General features: G+C 35.8%; 1 protein-coding gene across 6 annotated transcripts in view; it reads left to right on the top strand.

Moving 5' to 3' along the window:
- Positions 1 to 409: 409 nt before the first annotated feature.
- The window catches only part of TAF2 (TATA-box binding protein associated factor 2), a 77,005-nt gene continuing 56,765 nt past the window's right edge, over positions 410 to 20,649 (top strand). For 3 of the 6 annotated variants that reach the window (XM_014560706.2, XM_014560709.2, XM_032468111.1), the window contains exons 1-6: positions 411 to 803; positions 1,215 to 1,269; positions 6,412 to 6,572; positions 15,384 to 15,502; positions 16,776 to 16,917; positions 18,144 to 18,375. In XM_014560706.2, coding sequence (XP_014416192.1) covers positions 721 to 803; positions 1,215 to 1,269; positions 6,412 to 6,572; positions 15,384 to 15,502; positions 16,776 to 16,917; positions 18,144 to 18,375 — 792 coding nt within the window. In that variant the 5' untranslated portion in view covers positions 411 to 720. Of the gene's footprint in view, positions 804 to 1,214; positions 1,270 to 6,411; positions 6,573 to 15,383; positions 15,503 to 16,775; positions 16,918 to 18,143; positions 18,376 to 20,649 lie in introns of those variants that run through there. The other 3 variants (XM_032468113.1, XM_006186478.3, XM_032468112.1) reach the window with 3 other exon arrangements.

Here is a 20,649-nt window from a genome sequence, read left to right on the forward strand (position 1 = left end):
GTGCCTAGTGAGGACTCTGGAATTTGAGTTAGACTGCTTGAGGTCTAATCACGTATTTTACACTTAAGAGGGGCCCAGTGAGTTAATGGTGTCTGTTCACACAACAAACCAGAGGCACACCTCTCCTGGTTTCCTATGTCCCGGGTTACCAGCCCCAGCCCCCGGCTCTTCACAAACTTTGTCCTCATACTTCTCAGTACTCTTGCGCTAGATCTTTACTCCTCTGAAGTTGTGTTTCTTCCTTTCCGTTTCCTCTTCTTACGTCACGCACAAAACATCCCCGTCTGTGTTCCTTAAATTTTAACAGCTCTCACCTGTATACGCAAAGGCAAACGCAAAAGCGCCAGTAACTCTCATGTAAGCCCCGCCCACTGACGAAACTTCCCGCTCCCGCCCTCACCGCCGTCCCACTTCCGCTGATGTCGGAGGTCAGAGGTGACAAGATGTCGGCTGCTGGTAGCTGTGAGGGGCCTCTGAGAGGAGCATCCCCGTGACAGAAGCTCGGCGGAGACAGCTGAAGGAGCCGTACTGCGGGAGCGAGCTTGAGGCGGCGGCGGCGGCGGCGGATCGGGCAGGGCCGGGCGTGGGTGCCGAGGGAGCCCCCGCCACGGGGCGTGACTGCGGGGAGCGTGGGGGAGCGGGGAGTGTCTGGTGCCTGAGACCGGTGATGCTCCGCCGCCCCCCGGGAAGCCGGGAAGCCGAGCTCCGCGGGATCCCTTCATGCCGCCGACTGGTTTAGAGCCCGCCAGAATGAACAGGAAGAAAGGAGACAAGGGCTTTGAAAGCCCAAGGCCATATAAATTATAAGTATTTTTCATTTCCCTTTCCTCTTCTAGGTTGGGTTTTCATTAGTTATGTTTTGTGATTGCTTGAAACTTAGTGGGCCAGGGAAACTAGAAGCCACTCACGGATCTGATGGAAATGGTGTTTGTAGGGTGAAAGTGTTTTGGATGACAGTGTAATTCAGCAGATTTACTGCCCCTTGCGGGTTAATAAACCTTTTCCTTAAAGTACTAAGCTGCATTTTTGTACGAAGAAATTTATTTTCATGGCTGTTAACTAAATTTAAAAGGAGCAAGTTACCCCAATTTATAGGGTTTTGACATGAAAGATACGTGTGATTTTGACCTGCTTGGAACATAGTTCTTGTTTATACTTGAATAGAATTATGCATTATTTAATAATCAAAATATTTCCTTTATTTTTTAATATACAACCCATCAGGTGGTCTGCATCAACAACATAAACTTTCAGAGAAAATCTGTTGTGGTGAGTATATTCTCAACAATTATAAGCAATAACAAGTCCATCCTTTACAGCACTTAGGAACTTTCCTGTCCAGGTAACTGTTTCAAGAATAGGCTAGAATTAAAATTCATACTGTGTGAGTTCAAGGGCCATGCCCTTGCTCCTATATTGGCTGCCTCCTCAATTCTGTCTTTCCTTTTTTTTTTTTCCTATTTTCTGATTAAAATTTTATTTCTTTTAATCTGTTATAGAATATGAAAATCTGTATTACCAAACATTTTAAAATTGTGTGCTAAATAGACCAAAATCTTAATGAAAGCTGGTTTTCTTTGGTGGCATCAGCTTCCCTCTCAAACTTGTTTACTTAAGGTGAACTGTATTTAAAAGTGTAAACTTTTCATTAGGATCACAGAATCTTAGATCTATAAAGATCCTTAAAGGTTTATTAAGTCCAATTTCCTCATTTAAGGAATTTCTCTTTCAAAATTTATTACCTTATATTTCATGGAAGGATACTTTAGATGTGTTGTATGAATTGGGTAGGGAAGATATGAGAATTAAAGAGTTAGTTAAGAGGTTACTGTAACAATCTGGGGTAGAAATGGTTTAGCCCTGAATGGAGATATCATTAATGAAATGGCATAGAAATAGAGTGAACATGATTGATTTATAGTGGACATTTATTAAATACGTACTGCATGTAAGACCATCTTAGTAAATTTTGTGCATAAGAGCCTACTGCCACACTTTTCTATATACATGGAGGCATGTATAGGATTGCGTGTTGATATGTATGGCTTTTTGTAAGTATTATAGTTAGGGAAGAAAAATCTAGAATATGTGTTTGTTCTTTAAAGGCAAATTACTGTCTCCCTCCATAATACTGGCTGTCTAATGTAGCCATTTTATTTCAGAGTAACTCCCTGATCCTTCTCGGGAAGGCCTCGTATTAGAAGTTTATCTTGATCCTCTGCTGTAGAGAGGTGGGCACTCAGCAGTGGTGGTAGCCAGAGCAGCTCTGCGAGGGGAAGACCGCGTTGTTGGGTTCGTGCATCTCCTCCCTACCTGCTCAGTGACCACTTTTATATTGAGCAGGGTGGCTAGGGAAAGAGTCTGACATCTACTGGATAGATAATCTTGCCAGTTGATTTTTGAGGGCCCCCCTCTGCAATCTCTGAGGATGCCTCTGATGGTTATTTATGTGATAACATAAATATTTTCATATTATACCTACTCTGAGAAATTCATTTATACACTTCTCCCACCATCCACTTATTTACAGTCTTTTAGTCTTGTTCTTTCCACATTCCTAACCAGCTGGCCAACACATTAACAACTGCCCGTGGATCAGTATAGCTGTGTGCTTCAGGTCATCTCTCCTTCTTTAACAGTGTACAACTAGATGTATTTCCCAGCATTCTGCCCATGGTACAGTTTTCTTCCACTGTGTTTCAGGACCATACCTCATTGGGTTTCAATGGCAGCTACTATCCACTTCCAACTTTACTAGCATCCTGTGCAGACTTACTCATAATTCAGGCTTGTGCTTTGTCTTATTCTGTTAACTAAGCATGAGGAACTCTCCATGAGGCTGTAGGTGTGATTTGAGGGAGAGATGGAGATGTAGTGGGAACAAGTCTTACTGGATTCTGAGTCACCTGCTCATGCTGTTTGCTTGTCGTGCCTTATAAACCTGCTTGGGCCTGGTCTGGAGGAGTTGTTTCCATTTAAAAGTAGAAAGCTGCTGCACATGCCCAGTTTTATTTTTAAGAGCTTCATGTTATGCTGAGTTCATGATGGCCATTTCAGGTAACTAAAATTACCTGAAATTTTTGGGAGTCCAGGGTCATGTCCTTCCACTGTAGTCCTTGCTCAGAGGGTGAGGTCAGAGAATGAATATGGGGATTTGCCAATTTCTAAAATATATGCTGTATGTCCTGGGACTGGGGAAATAAGTACTAGTCCTATTCTGATACAGACTTGGGAACCCCTTTATTGACCTCCAAAGACTTCCACTCTGACTAGTGGACTATTGTATAGTTTTGGGACTCTGGGGATTAGTGTCAGTTCAGAACCAACATACAGTAATTCCAGGAAAAGGGCAAAAATTAATTTATTTGAGGTGACAGATCTCAAGATTTCAAAAGAAAGATAAGTGAGAGTTGAATGTGTTTGTAGGCATGGGAGAAAGTCCAACAGAGAGGTAAGATTGTAATTATAGGAGAGGATAATTAATAGAGCAGGATTTCTTTTTCTTTTTTTGTTTTGTTTTGTTTTTCCTTTTTGTTTTTTTTAGCAGGATTTCTGAGAATACCACAGAGGATGGCCTCTGTTGGAGTAGTAGAAGGATCATCCTCAACAGGAGGGAGAGATAGGTACGTGTAGCAGAAGGGCAAGAGAATTGACAGTTGGCAGAGTGGTTCAAGTTAAGGATCTTGGGTGAACAGGGAAGAGAGTAGCCTTAAAAATATAGGGAAGGATTGTGAGACTGGAGGAGGCCAAGGAACAGGAGAATTTCATGTGGTTGAACAGGAGGACTGGCAGAGAAGTAATAAGAGGAGCAGAAGGACAAGAATTCAAGTTTAAAACGTCAACATCAGAGCAGTCCTGAGCAGTGATGAGGTGTCTTTTAGAGTGTGATCTTGATTGCTGTCCTGGAATGGTAGTGGAGATTGTAGGAACTGAGGTCGGGGGCTTTGAAGCAGTGTTACTGTGTGGATCAGCTGTGTCTGATTCATGTCACTTAGATTGATGGCTGAGATGGGTTAGAAAGGGAAAGTATGAACCTTCAGTGAATGCTGGAGGACTTGGGAGATATTAGTGAAAGGGATAGAAGCTGGTGTACTGTATGGCATGGACTCATAGGAAAAGAAGTAGAAAAGAATAATAATAAAAACATTTACTAGATGTCAGCTGCGGTTTTAAGTGCTTTCCATGTATTAATTTTCTCAATTATCATAATAACACCAAAAGGTAGGTGGTGTCATTCTTGTTTTACAGATGAGGAAAGTGAGGTACAGAAAGCTAGAGTAACTTAGCTCAAGATCATCATACACTTACTAAGTGGTGGGGCTGGGATTTGAAAGCAGGCAATCTGTCTCAAGAACACATGTATTTAACAGTGACACTATTCTGCCCTCGCTCTTACAGCCATTTGAAATCCTACAAATGGTCTAGAAATAGTGATGAAAACTAGGAGGGTTCCTGTTTTGCCTTCCTCTAATTTATAGTGAATGAAAGAATAAGTAGCTTCTTTTCAAGGTGGACTTAAGAGATGTTTCATCTAAGGCTAGTGGGTAGAGGAGTTTTTGAAAAGGTTGCGTGTCTCAGGAGAGTTACTTAAAATGGGCTAGGGGCTCTGGGAGGATGGTCAGCTGTTAAGTGGTGGGGAGAGACCAAGGAGCAAGAAGAGGATACGTTAGAGGTTAGATGACCTGGCAGGCTTGCAGTTGTGCTAGTGGCTAAGGAAGACAGGGATTGGAGGCCAGTCAGTGGGTCTGAATGTTGCTGGCAGGTGTAGGTTAGGGCTCTAGGTGGTGTCAGAGACCTGGTGATAGAAGGAGACTGAGCTTCCCCTGTCTTCATGAAATAGACTTCATTCACTGTCATTATTATTAATCTTAGTTTAGAAAGCCGGAGCCTGTTCTTATGTCCCACTCATGTAACTGCTTGTTGACACCAGTTTCCGTAATCTTTTCTAGTTCACTTTTTGACATCATCTTGGTTCTGCTTGTCGTCTTTCTTTTTGGTGATCCAAGCTTATTTATGTAGGTTGGTCTTTGGCTCGCTGATATGATAATTAAGGGAATTTGGGTCTTCCTACATTGCTCACAGTTTAATACCTTTAAACTTCATCAACAGTATTTTTGCTTCTGCTTTTTCTGTTCTTATTTGCTTCCACATAGATCTGTCCAGATGGTCTGATTTAAGGATGTAGGACTCTCTTATTTGGGAATTGGAGGAAAGGGAGCTATAGAGTAGATAGATGGGCTTTTGAGCAGTTGGGCTGAATGTTATAAAAAAAACCAAATTTCTGCGTATTATTTAAAAGCCTTGTCTGAGAGACATTATGGCATAGTGGGAATCAGTTGGGATCATTTCGACGTGTGTTTGAATCTCAGTTCTCCACTTATTAATGATATAATCATTTTAACTCTGTTCACTTATATGTAAAAAGCATAAAGTATTATCTCTTAAAGTTGTTGGGATTAGAAAGAACATAGGAAAGTTCTAGTGTAATGTCTGGCGTGCAGTAGTGCTCATTAAATAGTAGCCATTATAATTGTCATAATCTAGTTCTCTCTGGTTATTGCCTGAATTTCATCTTAGTTATGCCTGTTGTGGTCTGTGAAATTTTTCTGTTCACTTTGCAGCCCCTGCAATGTTACTATTTCATGCCCTCCTATATTTTATGTTTTCAACCCAGAATATTAAACTCACGGGGCATACATTCCCTGTTTCACTGGTCCATCTTTCCAATTTGATTAAATGCAGGAGGGTGGTGGACAGTCAGTGTATTTAGCTGTCTCTCTTGTCTTGTGTACATGCTTCAGATAGATTGCTCACCACACAACTAACGTGGTAGAACTGTATGCGCCCTTTGTGATTACTTGGTAGGAAGTCATCCAGCACTTTGAAGTATATGCTGCCCTTGGAGGTGGAAATAGATTTTTTTTCCTACTTGCCTGAATATCTCTTGCAACTCTTACCCTTTCACATTTCCTGATTTACATCGCATGAGCAGAGAGATTCCCACTTGGTAGTGTAGTTTTTTTACCCTATTTTTAGAAGCCACGTTTTTTTATTCACTGAACTGGTTTTGATTCTCTTTTTGCTCTGTCATTTTTTCCCCCCCTTATTGCCTGTTTGGATTTCTAATACTTGAGAGTGGTGAGTCCTTTTACTTTGCTTTCTAGCAGATGGTCTGAATTTCACTGATAGTGAATGTGAACCACCAGGACATGATAAAGTATATGTAATTCACGCCCATTTAGTCGCTAGGACAACCATTCTTGAAATGAAGATACTTGGAGAATACTTGTGTGTGTATCTATTTGGGAGTCTGCCTGCAGAATGTAGTATATGTATAAGTAGTAGAAATCAAAGAAATATGTTCTAAAACATACCAGTATTAATTATAATCACTATTCTTTATCTTTACAGGGATTCGTAGAACTGACTATATTTCCCACAGTTGCAAACTTGAATAGAATCAAGTTGAACAGCAAACAGTGTAGAATATACCGAGTAAGGATCAATGATTTAGAAGCTGCTTTTATATATAATGATCCAACCTTGGAAGTTTGTCACAATGAATCAAAACAGTAAGTTATACACTTTAAAAGTCGATATTTTAAATTTTAATTTAATTTAATTTTTTTATTGAAGTGTAGTCGGTTTACAACGTTGTATCAATATCTGGTGTACAGCATAATGTCTCAGTCATACATGCACATACATATATTCCTTTTCATACTCTTTTTCACTGTAGGTTATTACAAGATGTTGAATATAGTTCCCTGTGCTACACAGAAGAAACTTCTTGCTTATCTATTTCATATGTAGTAGTTAGTATCTGCAAACCTTGAACTCCCATTTTGTCCCCTCCCACCCCCATTCCCCTCGATAACCATAAGTTTGTTATCTATGTCTGTGAGTCTGTTTCTGTTTTGTAAATAAGTTCATTTCTGTCTTTTTTATTAAGATTCCACATATAAGTGATATCATATGGTATTTTTCTTTCTCTTTCTGGCTTAGAATGATGATCTCTAGGTCCATCCATGTTGCAGCAAATGGTATTTTATCCTTTTTTATGGCTGGGTAATATTCCATCATATAAATATACCACATCTTCTTTATCCAGTCATCTGTCAATGGACATTTAGGTTGTTTCCTTGTCTTGGCTATTGTAAATAGTCCTGCTATGAACATTGGGGTACATGTATCTTTTTACATTAGAATTCCCTCTGGATATGTGCCCAGGAGTGGGATTGCTGGATCATGTGGTAAGTATGCTTTTAGTTTTTTAAGGCATCTCCATACTGTTTTCTGTAGTGGATGCACCAAACTACATTCCCACCAACAGTGTATAAGGGTTCCTTTATTCTCTACAACCTCTCCAGCATTTACCATTTGTGGGCTTTTTAATGATGGCCATTCTGATTGGTGTGAGATGATACCTCATTATAGTTATGATTTGCATTCCTCTGATAATTAGTGATATTGAGCATTCTTTTTCCATGTGCCTATTGGCCATTTGTATGTCTTCATAGGAGAATTGCTTCTTTAGGTCTTCTGCCCATTTTTGGATTGGGTTGTTTGTTTTTTTTGTTACTACTTTGTATGAGCTGTTTATATATTTTGGAAATTAAGCCCTTGTCAGTTGCATCATTTGCAAATATTTTTTACCATTTCATAGGTTGTCTTTTGTTTATAGTTTCCTTTGCCTGTGCAAAAGTTTATGAGTTTAATTAGGTCCCATTTGTTTATTTTTGCTTTTATTTCTATTGCCTGGGGAGAGTGCCCTAGGAGAACATGGCTAAAATTTATGTTAGAGAATGTTTAGCCTGTGTTTTCTTCTAGGAGTTTTATAGTGTCTTGTCTTATGTTTAAGTCCAAAAGTTGACATTTCTGACAGTTTTTTTTTAATGATTTGATTAATTTTTTTCAACAGATTTTTCTTAGATTATTATTAGACTCACTTACCCAATTTTTTTCCAAATTATAATTCTGTTGTTTTTACCACTACTTACATTTGGTTCAAGCAATTTTACTAGCTCTGCCCAACATAAGTTACTAAGTTTCCTTTCTTCAGACTGCAGTTTTAAAGAAGGGCTGTGAGAGAATGTTAAATTTTCTTAGCCATTTTTCTACTTTTAATGTTTTAAAAATAGTATTTTCTTCACAGAGATTAATGTAATCTTCAGTGAGTTATATAGTACTGTAATCTGTAGACCAGAAACTGTTTTAAAATATTCTATAAAATATTTGACAACTTTAGAACATTTCAAAGTATTATCTGAAATATCTCATTCCTTCACCTTAAATATTGCCTCTCTTGAGGCTACTTCCGATTTTTATCAGTAAACATATATTTTTGTGATCAGTTTTATGTTCTACATTTTTCATTTAAATACTTTGTTTTCACTTTTCCACGTATAATGATAGGCTTCATTTTTTTAATCATTTTTAGGGGCAGGTAGTATTCCATTTACTCAGTATGCTGTGGTTTGCATGATTATTTTTCAGATTCTTTTTTTTTTTTTCTTTCAATGATTTTCTTAGGAAAATGGGATTCTCATTTTTCTTATGGCTCTTCTAGTATTTTACTTGATTGTGCCCTGGTAAGATTTGTACTGATTTAAATACTGTCAACTTTGTTTGAAGGCACTTGTTTTTTCAAAGCTTCGATAGCATTGGATTATATCATGTCTGTGATTCCCAGTGTTTTGGGGTAGAATGCCCCAAACTAAACTCTTTTATTCATAAACTGTAAACTCTTTTTAGTCAAGATGATATTTTAACTAGTCTAAATCTGTAATATTTGCCTTAAGGCAGCAGGTCTCAAAGTGTGATTCACAGACAGGCATCATCAGCATCACCTGGAGCTTGTTAGAAATGCAAATTTCCAAGCATTACCCTAGACCTGCTGGTTCAGAAACTGGGGATAGGGTTCTGCAGTTTGTGTTTTAACTAGTCTGCCAGGTAATTCTGATACAATCTAAAGCTTGAGAAGGAACCACTCCTCTTTAAGGGATTGGGATAGTTGAGAAAGGAGGCTTATCTGTAGGCATATTTATCATCCCAATAACTATTGATTTAGAATTTGTCAAACTCGGAGAAAAGAAAGGGGTGTTAGAAAAATTCAGGGAATCTCTGAGTTGCTCCTGTGACTTCCCATTCTATAAAGATGAGCTGTTGAAAATACATGCTTTTACAGCCATACTTGTAGAATTGACATAAAAAGACTTATTACAAAATCATCTGCATCTTCTTCCTCCCCCCAAAAATAATCATCTGGCTTTGGAGCAGTAAGTAGGTACCACTAAGGGATGAAAAAGGCATGGGTAAAAGGGCAAGTAGGAGCTACTGCCTTGTTAAAAAGTCCAAAATAGCTACTCTGTTGAGCCTAGAACTCTGCATTGATGCCAGAGTAAGAAGCTTTTCCATCTGCCAGTCACAAAACACAGCGTTTGCACAGCTGCTTTTTACCTGTTGTTGATGCTCAGGTCTCAAAGAAGATAATCTATGACATTGCAGTGACAGGAACAGTGGACTCCAGATCCGTTGAGGAAGCAAGCTTTACTTTGCTATGTTAATTTTGAGATGATGATAGCCCCTAAAATTTTTCTTTAGTGATAAGGAAGATACCGCATTACTTTTTGTATTATAAAGGAAGGAAAGGAAGTCATAAAGGAGAATCTTTTCAAAGATTAGGTTAGAAAATTGGGAAAGTTAGAATGTATTTAAAATTTTCAGCTGGTATCAGAGCTCTGTTAGCCGTGGTCACTTATTAAATACTCATGACAACCTGTGATGTTCTTCCTGGCTCTAGAATCTTGATTACCTTTTTTTTTTTTTTATTACTTTCAAAGAGAGATGACATTAGTTGTTTTTGCTGATGTTTGTGTATTCTCTGACTTGTTCAGAAAAGAATTTGAGATTGGTTTTAGAATTTTATTGTATGACAGGTTTTTAAAGTAGTTAATCAAATTAGCATGAAGGGTGAAAAAGTATAGGGTGGTAACACACTACTAAGCTACTGCACAATTGTTAGAGGAGGACTGTAGGCTTGGTTTTGATATTTCTGGTTGTCATACAAAGGGGGAATCACTGTTGTACGTGTATAAGATTCATAAGATATGAGAAAGAAACCACCGGTTACTCAGAAAAAAATACTGCTTAGCAGTTAGATGTGAAAAGTATCTCCTGTTAATGATATTGTTTATTTTTAAAGATAACTTTGGGAAAGGCAGATAGTTAAGGTCTTTAGCATGTCCCTAATACTTCTGTTACATCTCTTGTTTCGAAAGTAACTTTTTTTTAGTGAACCAATACAATTTCCGCTAAAGCTGAAACAGAAATTAAATATAAAAGATTTGAAATTGAAAATTAAACTTAAAACTCAGTGGTAAAATTTGATCTTGAATACATATAAGAATGTGCTAACGTTCAAAGAAGTAATATGCTACTTCATCACATTTTCTTCTTATTTGTTTTAAAGTTAAGGTGCCAGGCCCTTCTGTTTTTAATGGAAAGAGTGTGCTTACCTTGGTTAAGATTCAGCACCTTTGAACTGCAGGGGTAATGTAAGGAGGGGAAACATTCAGATAAGGGGCCAAAAGGCGTTTCTACCTAATTTATCCCACTAATGTTAGCTGAGTTGTTAAGTTACCTGTACTAGCAATTAAAAAGCCTGTTTGTTATGTAACATCTGTAAGGCTTCTCTGCCTCTTTCTCTTTGTCTGTCTGTCTGTCTGTCTGTCTGTCTGTGTCTCTCTCTCTCTCTCTCTCTCTCTCTCTCTCTCTCTCTCTCGTCTCTCTCTGCCTCTTTCTCTCCCTCCCTCCCTCTCTGGCTTATTGTCTGTCAGTAAAATAATTTAAAAACATTTTTTTTTTCTTTACCAGTAAAATAATTGAAGCACTTGAAGTTTCTCCAAATATATTTTCTGTTTGAGTCTCACATGTTGTAGGTATAGTTTGCCTCCATGGGAGCTGTGGCTCTTTGGTAGTTTTTAAAGTTTGTTTTTGTGCTTTCTTCCTTCCTTCCTTTCTTCCTTTCTTTCTTTCTCCACATTTCTCTCTTCTTAGAATAAAATAAATGTAGACTTTGCCAGAGAAACTGTTTCTGTGCATAGATAGCCTACAGTGGCCGAGATTTCTCTTTCCTCTTTGTTTATTTCCCTTCCTTTGATAGGCTTTGCTACTTTGAGAAGACCTTTTTATTTTACTTGAAAAGTCTCCAGTTTCAGGAATTAGTTTCATTCCTGTCTTCTGTCTTCATTCCCACTAAGGAGTGACAGTAGAAATGAAGCTAACTTAAGATATAAATGAAATAACTTGAGTGATTGGAGCAATTTTTAGAGTGACTAGAATTGATTTTTTTTTTTAGTTACTTTAAAAAAAAAAAAAAGATTTTCTAGGACCTGTATTTAATACAGACTTACATAGAGATTTTAAATGCTATTATTTTACTAATGTCATGTGGTAGAAGTGGTTAATTCTCTTATTGATTATGGTTAAGTAAAATGGATAGTTTTATAGTTTAACTCAGCCACAATGCCTCATGGCCAGTTGTTTTAGTAGTATTGCTTGGAATTAAGTTGTCATAATTTGAAGAACATTGGGGTTGATTTAGTCAAAACTTCATCAGGAATTTTTCCTTTACTATTCTACCTTCTACTTGAATGCTTCCAGCTCTGGAGAGCTCACTGTATTTTAAAGCACCCTTTTCATTATTTCTAAGTGCTAGAAAGTTTTTTTACTACATTGAGTTACAGTCTGTTTTGCTATGATGTTCACAGACTTATCCTAATTAAAAATTGTTTTCCTCTTAAGTTTTCTCTTTTCCAGTCTGTACCATCTCACTACTCTCAACCATTCCTCATTTAAAACTCTTCCCAAATTTGTTAACCGTTCTCTTTGCCCTTCTCTGAATACTCTCTAGCATTGTGTTTTCTTAAATGTGGTAACCCTAGAACTAGATAGAGTTCTTCTTACTTGGACTTCTTATAATCACACATGCTTAGCAGTAGAGCCATTTTGTTCTTACCTGTAGTCAGTATTTCTAGTGGCTTGAAATTCATTAGCCTTTCACAAATAGTTACTTTTAAGTAGTTGATTCAAGTTTGAGCTTATAATTAGTGAAATCCTCTAGGCTTTTTCATAGAAAAACTTGTTAAGGAAGGGCTTTCTCTAAGCAACCTTATTATTTCATGGTAATGGTATCATATCAAATGTTATTTTGATTACTTTTAAAAATTAATTTTTATTAATTTTGAAATTCCATTTCTGTAAAATAGATTTTTCTATTGGCTTTTATTTATTTTATTCTGTATGTAAACTATCAAAACTAAAGACAAGAAAGAACGAATGTTGACAAAGATATCGAGTAAGAATTCTCAACCATTGCTAATAGAAATGTAAATTGAGGTTGAATGTATACAAACTCTATGATTGGCATTCTCACTCCTAGGTATATACAGAAAAGTATAAAAATGTTCACAGCAGCATTTGTAATAGTCAAAATTACTGAAAACCCATCAATGGTAGAATAGTAGATTGTGATATATTTTCACACTATTAGAATTCTACAGGTAATGAGACTGAGTGACCAATAGCTAGATGCATTATTAGCATGGATGAATTTCACAAACTTAACATTGAATAAAAGAAGTCAGACATGAAAGAACATGTATTAAGTTGTTAATCTATCACATGAGATGTCAGAATAATGCGTTACCCTTGGTCATGGGAAGCAGGGCTAGGTTAGTGATTACAAGAGGGCTTCTGGGAGGCTGGTAAAGTTCTGTTCTTGCTCTGCATGCTGGTTACTTGGGTTTTGTGAAAATTCATCAAGCTGTATACGTAGAGTATATGTACTTTTCTGATGTACATGTGCTTTCATGAATATTTTTTTAAATGGAGAAAAAGTTTATGAGTAACTGAATGTTAAGTTTTGCAAAATCTGTGCCTATAGTTTTAAGAAGCACACATTCCTTATTTGACAAAGAATTAACAGATTATTTTATTTAATATGAATTTTTATAATAGGATTTTGGAGAAAATTCTTTTGATTACCTTGATTTACTAGTTTTTCAATATCCCCTACAACATTACTCATCTTTAAGCTTTGTTCCCTTAAAGAGGACTGGGGATTGGCATAGTGGTGGTTATAGGGCAAGGGCTCATTAATATTTGGAGTCATTGTTATTCTGAAAATTGAAAACACTATAATCTTGCCTTGTAATTTTTGGCTTTTATGAAGTTATTATGAAAGGAAACACATTTGATTTGTTTTATGAAAGGAAACACTGAAATCCAAACCATGAGAAGGTTGTTCCTCATAACTGACTTTCCAGTAGATTCCATTTATAATGACTCACCATTTTATTTGGACCACTTTACCTTTTCTCAGGAAATGAGGAGATTAAGTGAGAATGATTTCCCATAAAAAAAAAAAAACTGAATGATTTAATGTCTAATGTTTAAATTTGGCTTTTTGTGTAATGATGATTTTTACATTTTTGAATTTCACAGATAACTGGGGGAAATTATAAGTTCTTTAGTTATTTTTCAGATTTCATTCTTGTGAAATTTTATTGAAAAGAAATTGCATCCTACAGATGTACAAAGTAGTCTTTAAAATTAGATAGTATGTTAACTAAGTGCTGGCAAGGATACAGAGCAACGGGCATCTCTTATAATGCTCGTGGAAAAGCAGAATGATACAGCTGTTCTTGAAAATAATTTTAGCAGATTCTTATAAAGCTAAATTTATATTTACTATATGACTCAACAGTCCTATTCTTGAGTCTTTGTACTACAGAAATGAAAATTAAATTCACATAAAAACTGATTCCCAGTTGTTTATAGCAGCTTTATTTGTGATAGCCAAAAGCTGGAAACAGCCCAGATGTCTTTGAGTAGATGAATGAATAAATAATAAACAATGTATGGTATAGTCCATACAATGGGATACTATTAGTGTAAAAGGAACAAATTATTGATACATGTTACCCCTTAGATGAATTTCAAAGACATACTGGGTGAGATAAGCCAGCCTCAAAAGGTTGCATTCTGTATGATTCCGTTTATTTGACGTGATGCATAGCATAAGGGACTTTGCGGGATGATGGAACTGTCCCATATCCTGATTGTGGTAGTGTTTACACATGTGTTAAAATTGACAGATTTATATAACAAAGGAAAAATTTTACTTTTACTGTATGCTAGTTAAAAAAAAAAGGTAGTATGTTACCTTTTTTTTTAATTGTGGTCCTGGAGTTTTTATACCTTTTATTTTACATATCGGAAAAAAGAAAATGTTGAAATTGTTGAGAAGGCTGCCTAACTACTTCAGAACTTTGTGTTTTGTAGTTGTTAAAGGCCACAGTTAACATTATATTCTCCTAGTTAGAGAGATGGAGGTGGGGGAGGAATGGCTTCTGTCCTGTTGAAAGTATGTAAATTTAATGTTTTATTTAATAACTTTTCCTATTTTATTTTCCCTATAATCTTCTGTACAGTATATGAAACTTGTCTTTTAATAAGTTAAAAATATATTAAGCTAGTGAAATGTCACTAAGTTTGTGGATTCGTCTAATGGCAAGATGATAGACACAAAGGTGCACAACAAGAATATGGCTCATGGTGGTGTGTCTCTTATTTTCTCACTCTTGCCATTCTTCATCTTTCTTTTTTCTCCCATTTCTTCCATATTCCTTTAACTGATTTCAGTGGGGAAATGTAATACGCGTGTGTGTGTAAATATATGTGTATAAGTCATTTTTATGGTCTACCATTAGAAAATCAGATGAGAACAATGTTTTCATATTTCCATAAGGCTTCTGTGTATTTCGTCCAGTGGGAAATAAGGCCAAGTAACTATTGAACAAATATTATTTATGTCCCTTGGCATTAAGGGGATATAACAGTGAACCACCCAAAAGTTCCCTTCTTCCTTAAGCTTACATTGTCATGCACTGGGAGCAGTACTATAGTTTGAGGAATTGATTCCCATCCTGACTTGTTTGAAACATTTTAATTTCTATCAGATTATAAAGCTTGTTGAATCCATTCAAATTTTTGCCAGATTAATAACAATTATGTCTTCAGTTCTACATATATTCTTTACATTTGTATCAGGAAAGTGTAGTGGCTTTGGCATTCCAAAATTAATGATGGATGTAATAATCTTAATCACATAGCATTGATGTGTAGACTATATATGCCATTACATTTATAGTTTAATAGTTTTTGTCTTGGGAAACAGAGCAACCGTTACTTGGCTAAAAAGCATTCCTATGAATTAGTTAAGATGATACAATGCTCACAAGCAAATGATGCCAAGTATTTAAGAAAATGTTTGGTGAAATATATGGCTTATTATTAAAATTGACTCTTTTTTTTTCCAGGAGAAATCTCAATTATTTTTCCAACGCTTATGCAGCTGCGGTTAGCGCTGTGGATCCTGATGCAGGGAATGGAGAACTTTGCATTAAGGTCCCGTCAGAGTTATGGAAACATGTTGATGGTAAAATAACAAGAATATGTTGATTGTACAATAAAATAATGTTGTATTCAGCAACTAGAAACTTTTCATGAAAATTAATGATGTCAGAGTTTTAAGTTAATCAGTTGAAATATACAGAAGTTGGAAGCTCTTTTTTTTAAGGATAGCTGGCCAACAGGAAAATAGCAATCAAGGGCTATGTTGGTTTTAACATGAAAGTTATTTTAAGAAATTAGATGAATGGAGCAATTTGATTTAAGAACCCATACAATATTAAATCAGTTTAGAATTACAGCATTTTATAATAGGAAGGATCCTAAAAAGTCATCTGATTTAATTCCTTCCTTTTACAGAAGAGTGATCTGAGGTTTAAAGAGAGTAAGTGACCTGCTGAATGTTATTAGTAGTGGAGCCAAGGCTAGGACATAGGGTTCCTGACACTTTTACTGTCTTGTTATTTGTAAATCTTCTTTATTTTCTTGTATAAAGTTACAACCATTATAATTATTATATATAACCTTCTGCTTACCTGTTTTTAGCCTTATAAAAATTAATCAAGATAAGGAAGTAGAAGACTGTTTTCTTTTTGCTTGTTGCTTTTTTTGGATAGTTTGTGTGTGTGTGCTGGGGGTAGGGGATTATTTGGGAGGCAAGTTGCCTAGTTTAGGGGACAGGCATGGAATGTCATCATGCATGTTCAGGGATTGAAGAAAGTCCATATGGTTGTAATGCCTTGGGGGAAATTTAAAAAAAAATCTTTTAATCTTATGAAAGCAACACATATTATGTAGAAATGAAACATAATAAATAATGCTATGTTATGTAAATTCTTGGGTGGGCCTTCCTACCTACCTCACCCCTACTCCTTCTACTCCTCAAAATCAAAACTAGGGTTAACAGTCTGTGGGGAAGTGTAATAATAGAACAGACTTGAAAAGTAAGTTTTGAATTGAGTCTGGAAGGCCTTATGTGTCCTCTGTGGTAGTTTTGGACTTTTTTCTTCAGGCAGAAACGCTGAGAGGAGGATATGGCATGATCTCTATTTTGGGAGGACATAGCTAGCAATGACTAGAATCGAGTGGAGATAAGGACACCCGTGGAAGCAGACTGTTGAGTTACTATAGGCGAAGAGATGGTAAAAGCCAAAACTAGGTTGAGTAGTATGGGTTTTCATGTAAACTGAGCCTTTGATTCCTATTTATGTTCAGTGTAAGTCTTTGCCCGTATTATATCCACCACTGTTACCTAATTATTTATTTAAATATCATTGTATGTATATATTTGTTTGTTGCAGAATTAAAGGTCCTAAAGATACACATCAATTTTTCTTTGGATCAACCAAAAGGAGGTCTTCATTTTGTGGTACCAAGTGTAGAGGGAAGTATGGCAGAAAGAGGTGCTCATGTTTTCTCTTGTGGGTATCAAAATTCCACAAGGTAGATTACTAATTCTTACGTATTTCACTTGGTTTCATTTTTCTGTTGCGTTTTTTTCCTGTGTATATGCAATACATGTATTTAGTACAAAATGAGAAGTATAAGCTTGATCCTCAACTCTTTAGTAACTTCTTCTGAATCTTGTTACATTAATCATTCCTCCTCAGTCCTATATGTTCCCTCCTTCTCTTCTTTTTAATTCTGCTTTTCTAAAATCATCTTAGTTCTTTTATTTTTAAAAATTTTTTATTGAAGTAATGCAACATACAGAAAATTGCATGAATTGTAAAGAGAAAGCTCAATACATTTTCACAAGTGAACAAACTCATGTAGTTCATGCTCACATGAAGAAAGAGAACATTAACATTACCAGCATCGCAGAGTCACCCCTCCTCCCCACTTCCATTCACTGTTCCCCACCTGATATCCTCCTGCCCCAGGGTAACCACCATCCTAATTTCTAAAATACCATAGATTAACTACACCTATTTTTGAACTTTATTAAATGGAATCATATGCATTATACTCTTTCTATCTGGCTTTTTTGTTCAACACTGGTAGTTATTGTTGTACGTATTATAATTCATTCTCATAGCTCTACAGTTTACCGCATGTTATAGAAACATTATTTTACATGTACCCTCCTCAGATTATTAACTCCTCCAAGCCAAAGATGATGTCTTATACTTCTTTGTGTTCCAGTACCAAGTACAGAACCTGACACATAGTAAAACCTGACCTGAATAGAAAGTTGAATAGAAATTTTATGTGTGGCTTTACCAGCACTATTTGAACTTATGAATGCATCAGATACTCCAGAAAAGCAGTTTCCTAACTTACGGAATAGATTATGAGTATTGTATTTTTTTAAACTATTGTAAACATTTTTAGTTTCCAGAAATGAATGCTACGTAAAAACTGACTGTGAATATATAAGTAAAATTATTTTTCATTTAAAAATTGGAAACTAAGGGTTTACCTCTTCTCACGGTTTAAACTGGAGGTACCACATGATATGTTTTCTTAATACTGCTGAATAATATTTGGAAACAGGGCTCTGTCTTTAATCACATTCTTTCAGGTTACTCAGTAAAAAGCATCAGTAGGCAAATAGCTGAAGTTTCTTTTTGTACATATTCTGTAAATGTTAAAATAACTTATATGTGGGGGAAACAATGTAGGTTGCACTTTGAACATATTTTTCATACTGTTGATCTTTTTTCTAGATTTTGGTTCCCATGTGTTGATTCATACTCTGAATTATGCACATGGAAATTAGAATTTACAGTAGATGCTGCAATGGTGGCTGTTTCCAATGGAGATTTGGTGGAGACAGTGTATACACATGATATGAGGAAGAAGACCTTCCATTACATGCTTACCATTCCAACAGCTGCGTCAAATATCTCCTTGGCCATTGGACCTTTTGAAATACTTGTAGATCCATATATGCATGAGGTAAGCCGTAGCTTCTTGCTCCTTTCACTCCCACCATTTTACTCTTAATAAGGTGGATATTAATGAAATACTAAATTTTTCTTAATTCTTCCTTCAACTATCAAGAATATCACTAGAGAGAAAAGGTTTCCTGAAATATTTAATGATATGAATTCCTTTTAAAATGTCATACTAAAATTTCATATCTTTTTCATCAGAGGGCTTAGTGTTCCAAAAGAGCTGCAAGCATGCCTTCATTAGAGTATATAGGTTTATTTCTATAACTAATTCTGTTAACAGAGTTAACCTGAGTTTATGAATGTTATAATCCCATCTCCAGAACCTGGAATACTGGAATTTCAAAATTTAAGAACCAGATTTAGTGTCACTTCTGCATGTACAGGAGGAAAGAGAAAAAGGTTGAGTTAGAATTTTGGTCAACAAACTCATGAAAGTTTCCTCTACTTTCCTCCCATCTTGTATCTGGCCACATATTCTGTGTCAGTTGATAAGCCTAGTAGTGCTTTTAGGCCTCCCCAAGCATGACACTTCCGGTGGTTACAAAGTGATTCATTGGTTATTGACCATCCTCTCTTCCATAAATATTTAAAGTAACGTTTGAGTGAATCTCTTTTCATTTACTCTTGTCCTTTATGTTTTCAAGTTTAGTTTCGTTTCGTTTTGTTTTAAATATAAGGCTTGTGTTATGACCATGTATGTCTCAACAGCACTTCTTTCAAGTTGTATGAGCAAAAATTGAGGGCAGCCAGGTTTAGAAAGTCAGTGTAGCTCCTCAATCTGCCCTTATATTTGCTTCCCTGAAATTCACAAGATTTATAAAATCGCTCATGGAAAATATTCAAGATATTTTATGAATGGTTTGCTTTTGGTGTCTTCACAATGACTCTTTGAAGTGTATTCACTGGTAAGATTGGTGGTAAATTTTATCATCTTTGGTAATTGATCAACTTTAAAATTGACATTTGATTAGTACCTACTTTGTATTTTGGAAGAATTTTTATTTTCTCACTCTGAGCCACTGGATGGGAGAAAAGTAAATGACAGTCAAGAAGTATTGTTCTTGAATACTTAAGACTATAACTTGGTCTTTCTCTCTGAAATAAATGGTGTTTACTGCATTATCAGTAGATTTGCTACCATGTAGGTTTGTCTAAAAGTGATTCTTTTTCCTTTTTTCTTTTTTGTTTTTGTTTTTGTTTTTGTTTTTGATGAATAGTATTTTATTTTTTGTTTGTGTACCAAGAGGAGTGCTCACCCTGATGCAGTTTGGACTCTGACCATTAATAACACATAGATGCTCCTTGTTCACTTATGGTAGTCTCTACTCTGTTCTTTCATAATGCTGTTAGAAAAATAATTTTCATCATGCATTAGAAACTTTCCTTGCCTCCACAGGCTTGCAGTAATCAAATCTCTTTAGCAGGGCTTTCAAGAGCTTCTAGAATTTGACCCTAATATTCCTTTCTAGCTTTTTCCCCATTACTTTCCTATTTATGTTTGTTACATTGAATATAGTTTACTTGGATTTTTTTCTGACCAAATCATGTTTTTTCCTGTCTTTGACTCTGTTTGGGATATCTTCTTTTCCTCTTCTTACCTATTAGGCTTTTGTCCAATTCAAAAAGAGCAGCTCAGAATCAGTCTTCCTCATGAAACCTTACTGGGTCGTTCTAGTCAGAGTAATCTGTCCTTATCGATGTCATTCATTTGGCACAGAATCATAGTGTGGAACATTGAGGCGGGATGTGATATTTGAGTGTTTGTCCAAGTGGAATGTAATGTGATAAGAAAATCAGAATTATTTATTGCTGACATTTCTTATCTCCTAACTACCAAAAAGCTTCCCTGTAGCTTTTATATTGTTCTTTATATTTACTGAAGATAGTGTAATTGACATTAACTATTATCAAGATAGTACTATGATGTGCAACATTCACTACATTAGATATTGATAATCAAAGGTGGTTTTACAGTAAGCCACGGAAATCTAGATTGTTCTTGTTTTGTGTGCATATATACAAAAGAAACTTTAATTTGGAACCAAAGTTATATTTTCATTGGATCTAAGCATTTCAGAGACTTATAATTCATCATGAATTTAATTCTTCATTGCATTGATTATTTTATAAATATGGTCAGTAAAACTTACCACTGATTTCATAACAGTATTTTCTCTCAGTGCCATGGATTTGTTTAAAAAAAAAAAGCAAGGGGAGGGATTTATATGCAGCTTCATTTATAATTGCAGTATTTAGGAAATTAAAAAGATTTAAG

The sequence above is a fragment of the Camelus ferus genome, chromosome 25, assembly GCF_009834535.1.
Source record: "Camelus ferus isolate YT-003-E chromosome 25, BCGSAC_Cfer_1.0, whole genome shotgun sequence".
Lineage (NCBI taxonomy): Eukaryota > Metazoa > Chordata > Mammalia > Artiodactyla > Camelidae > Camelus > Camelus ferus.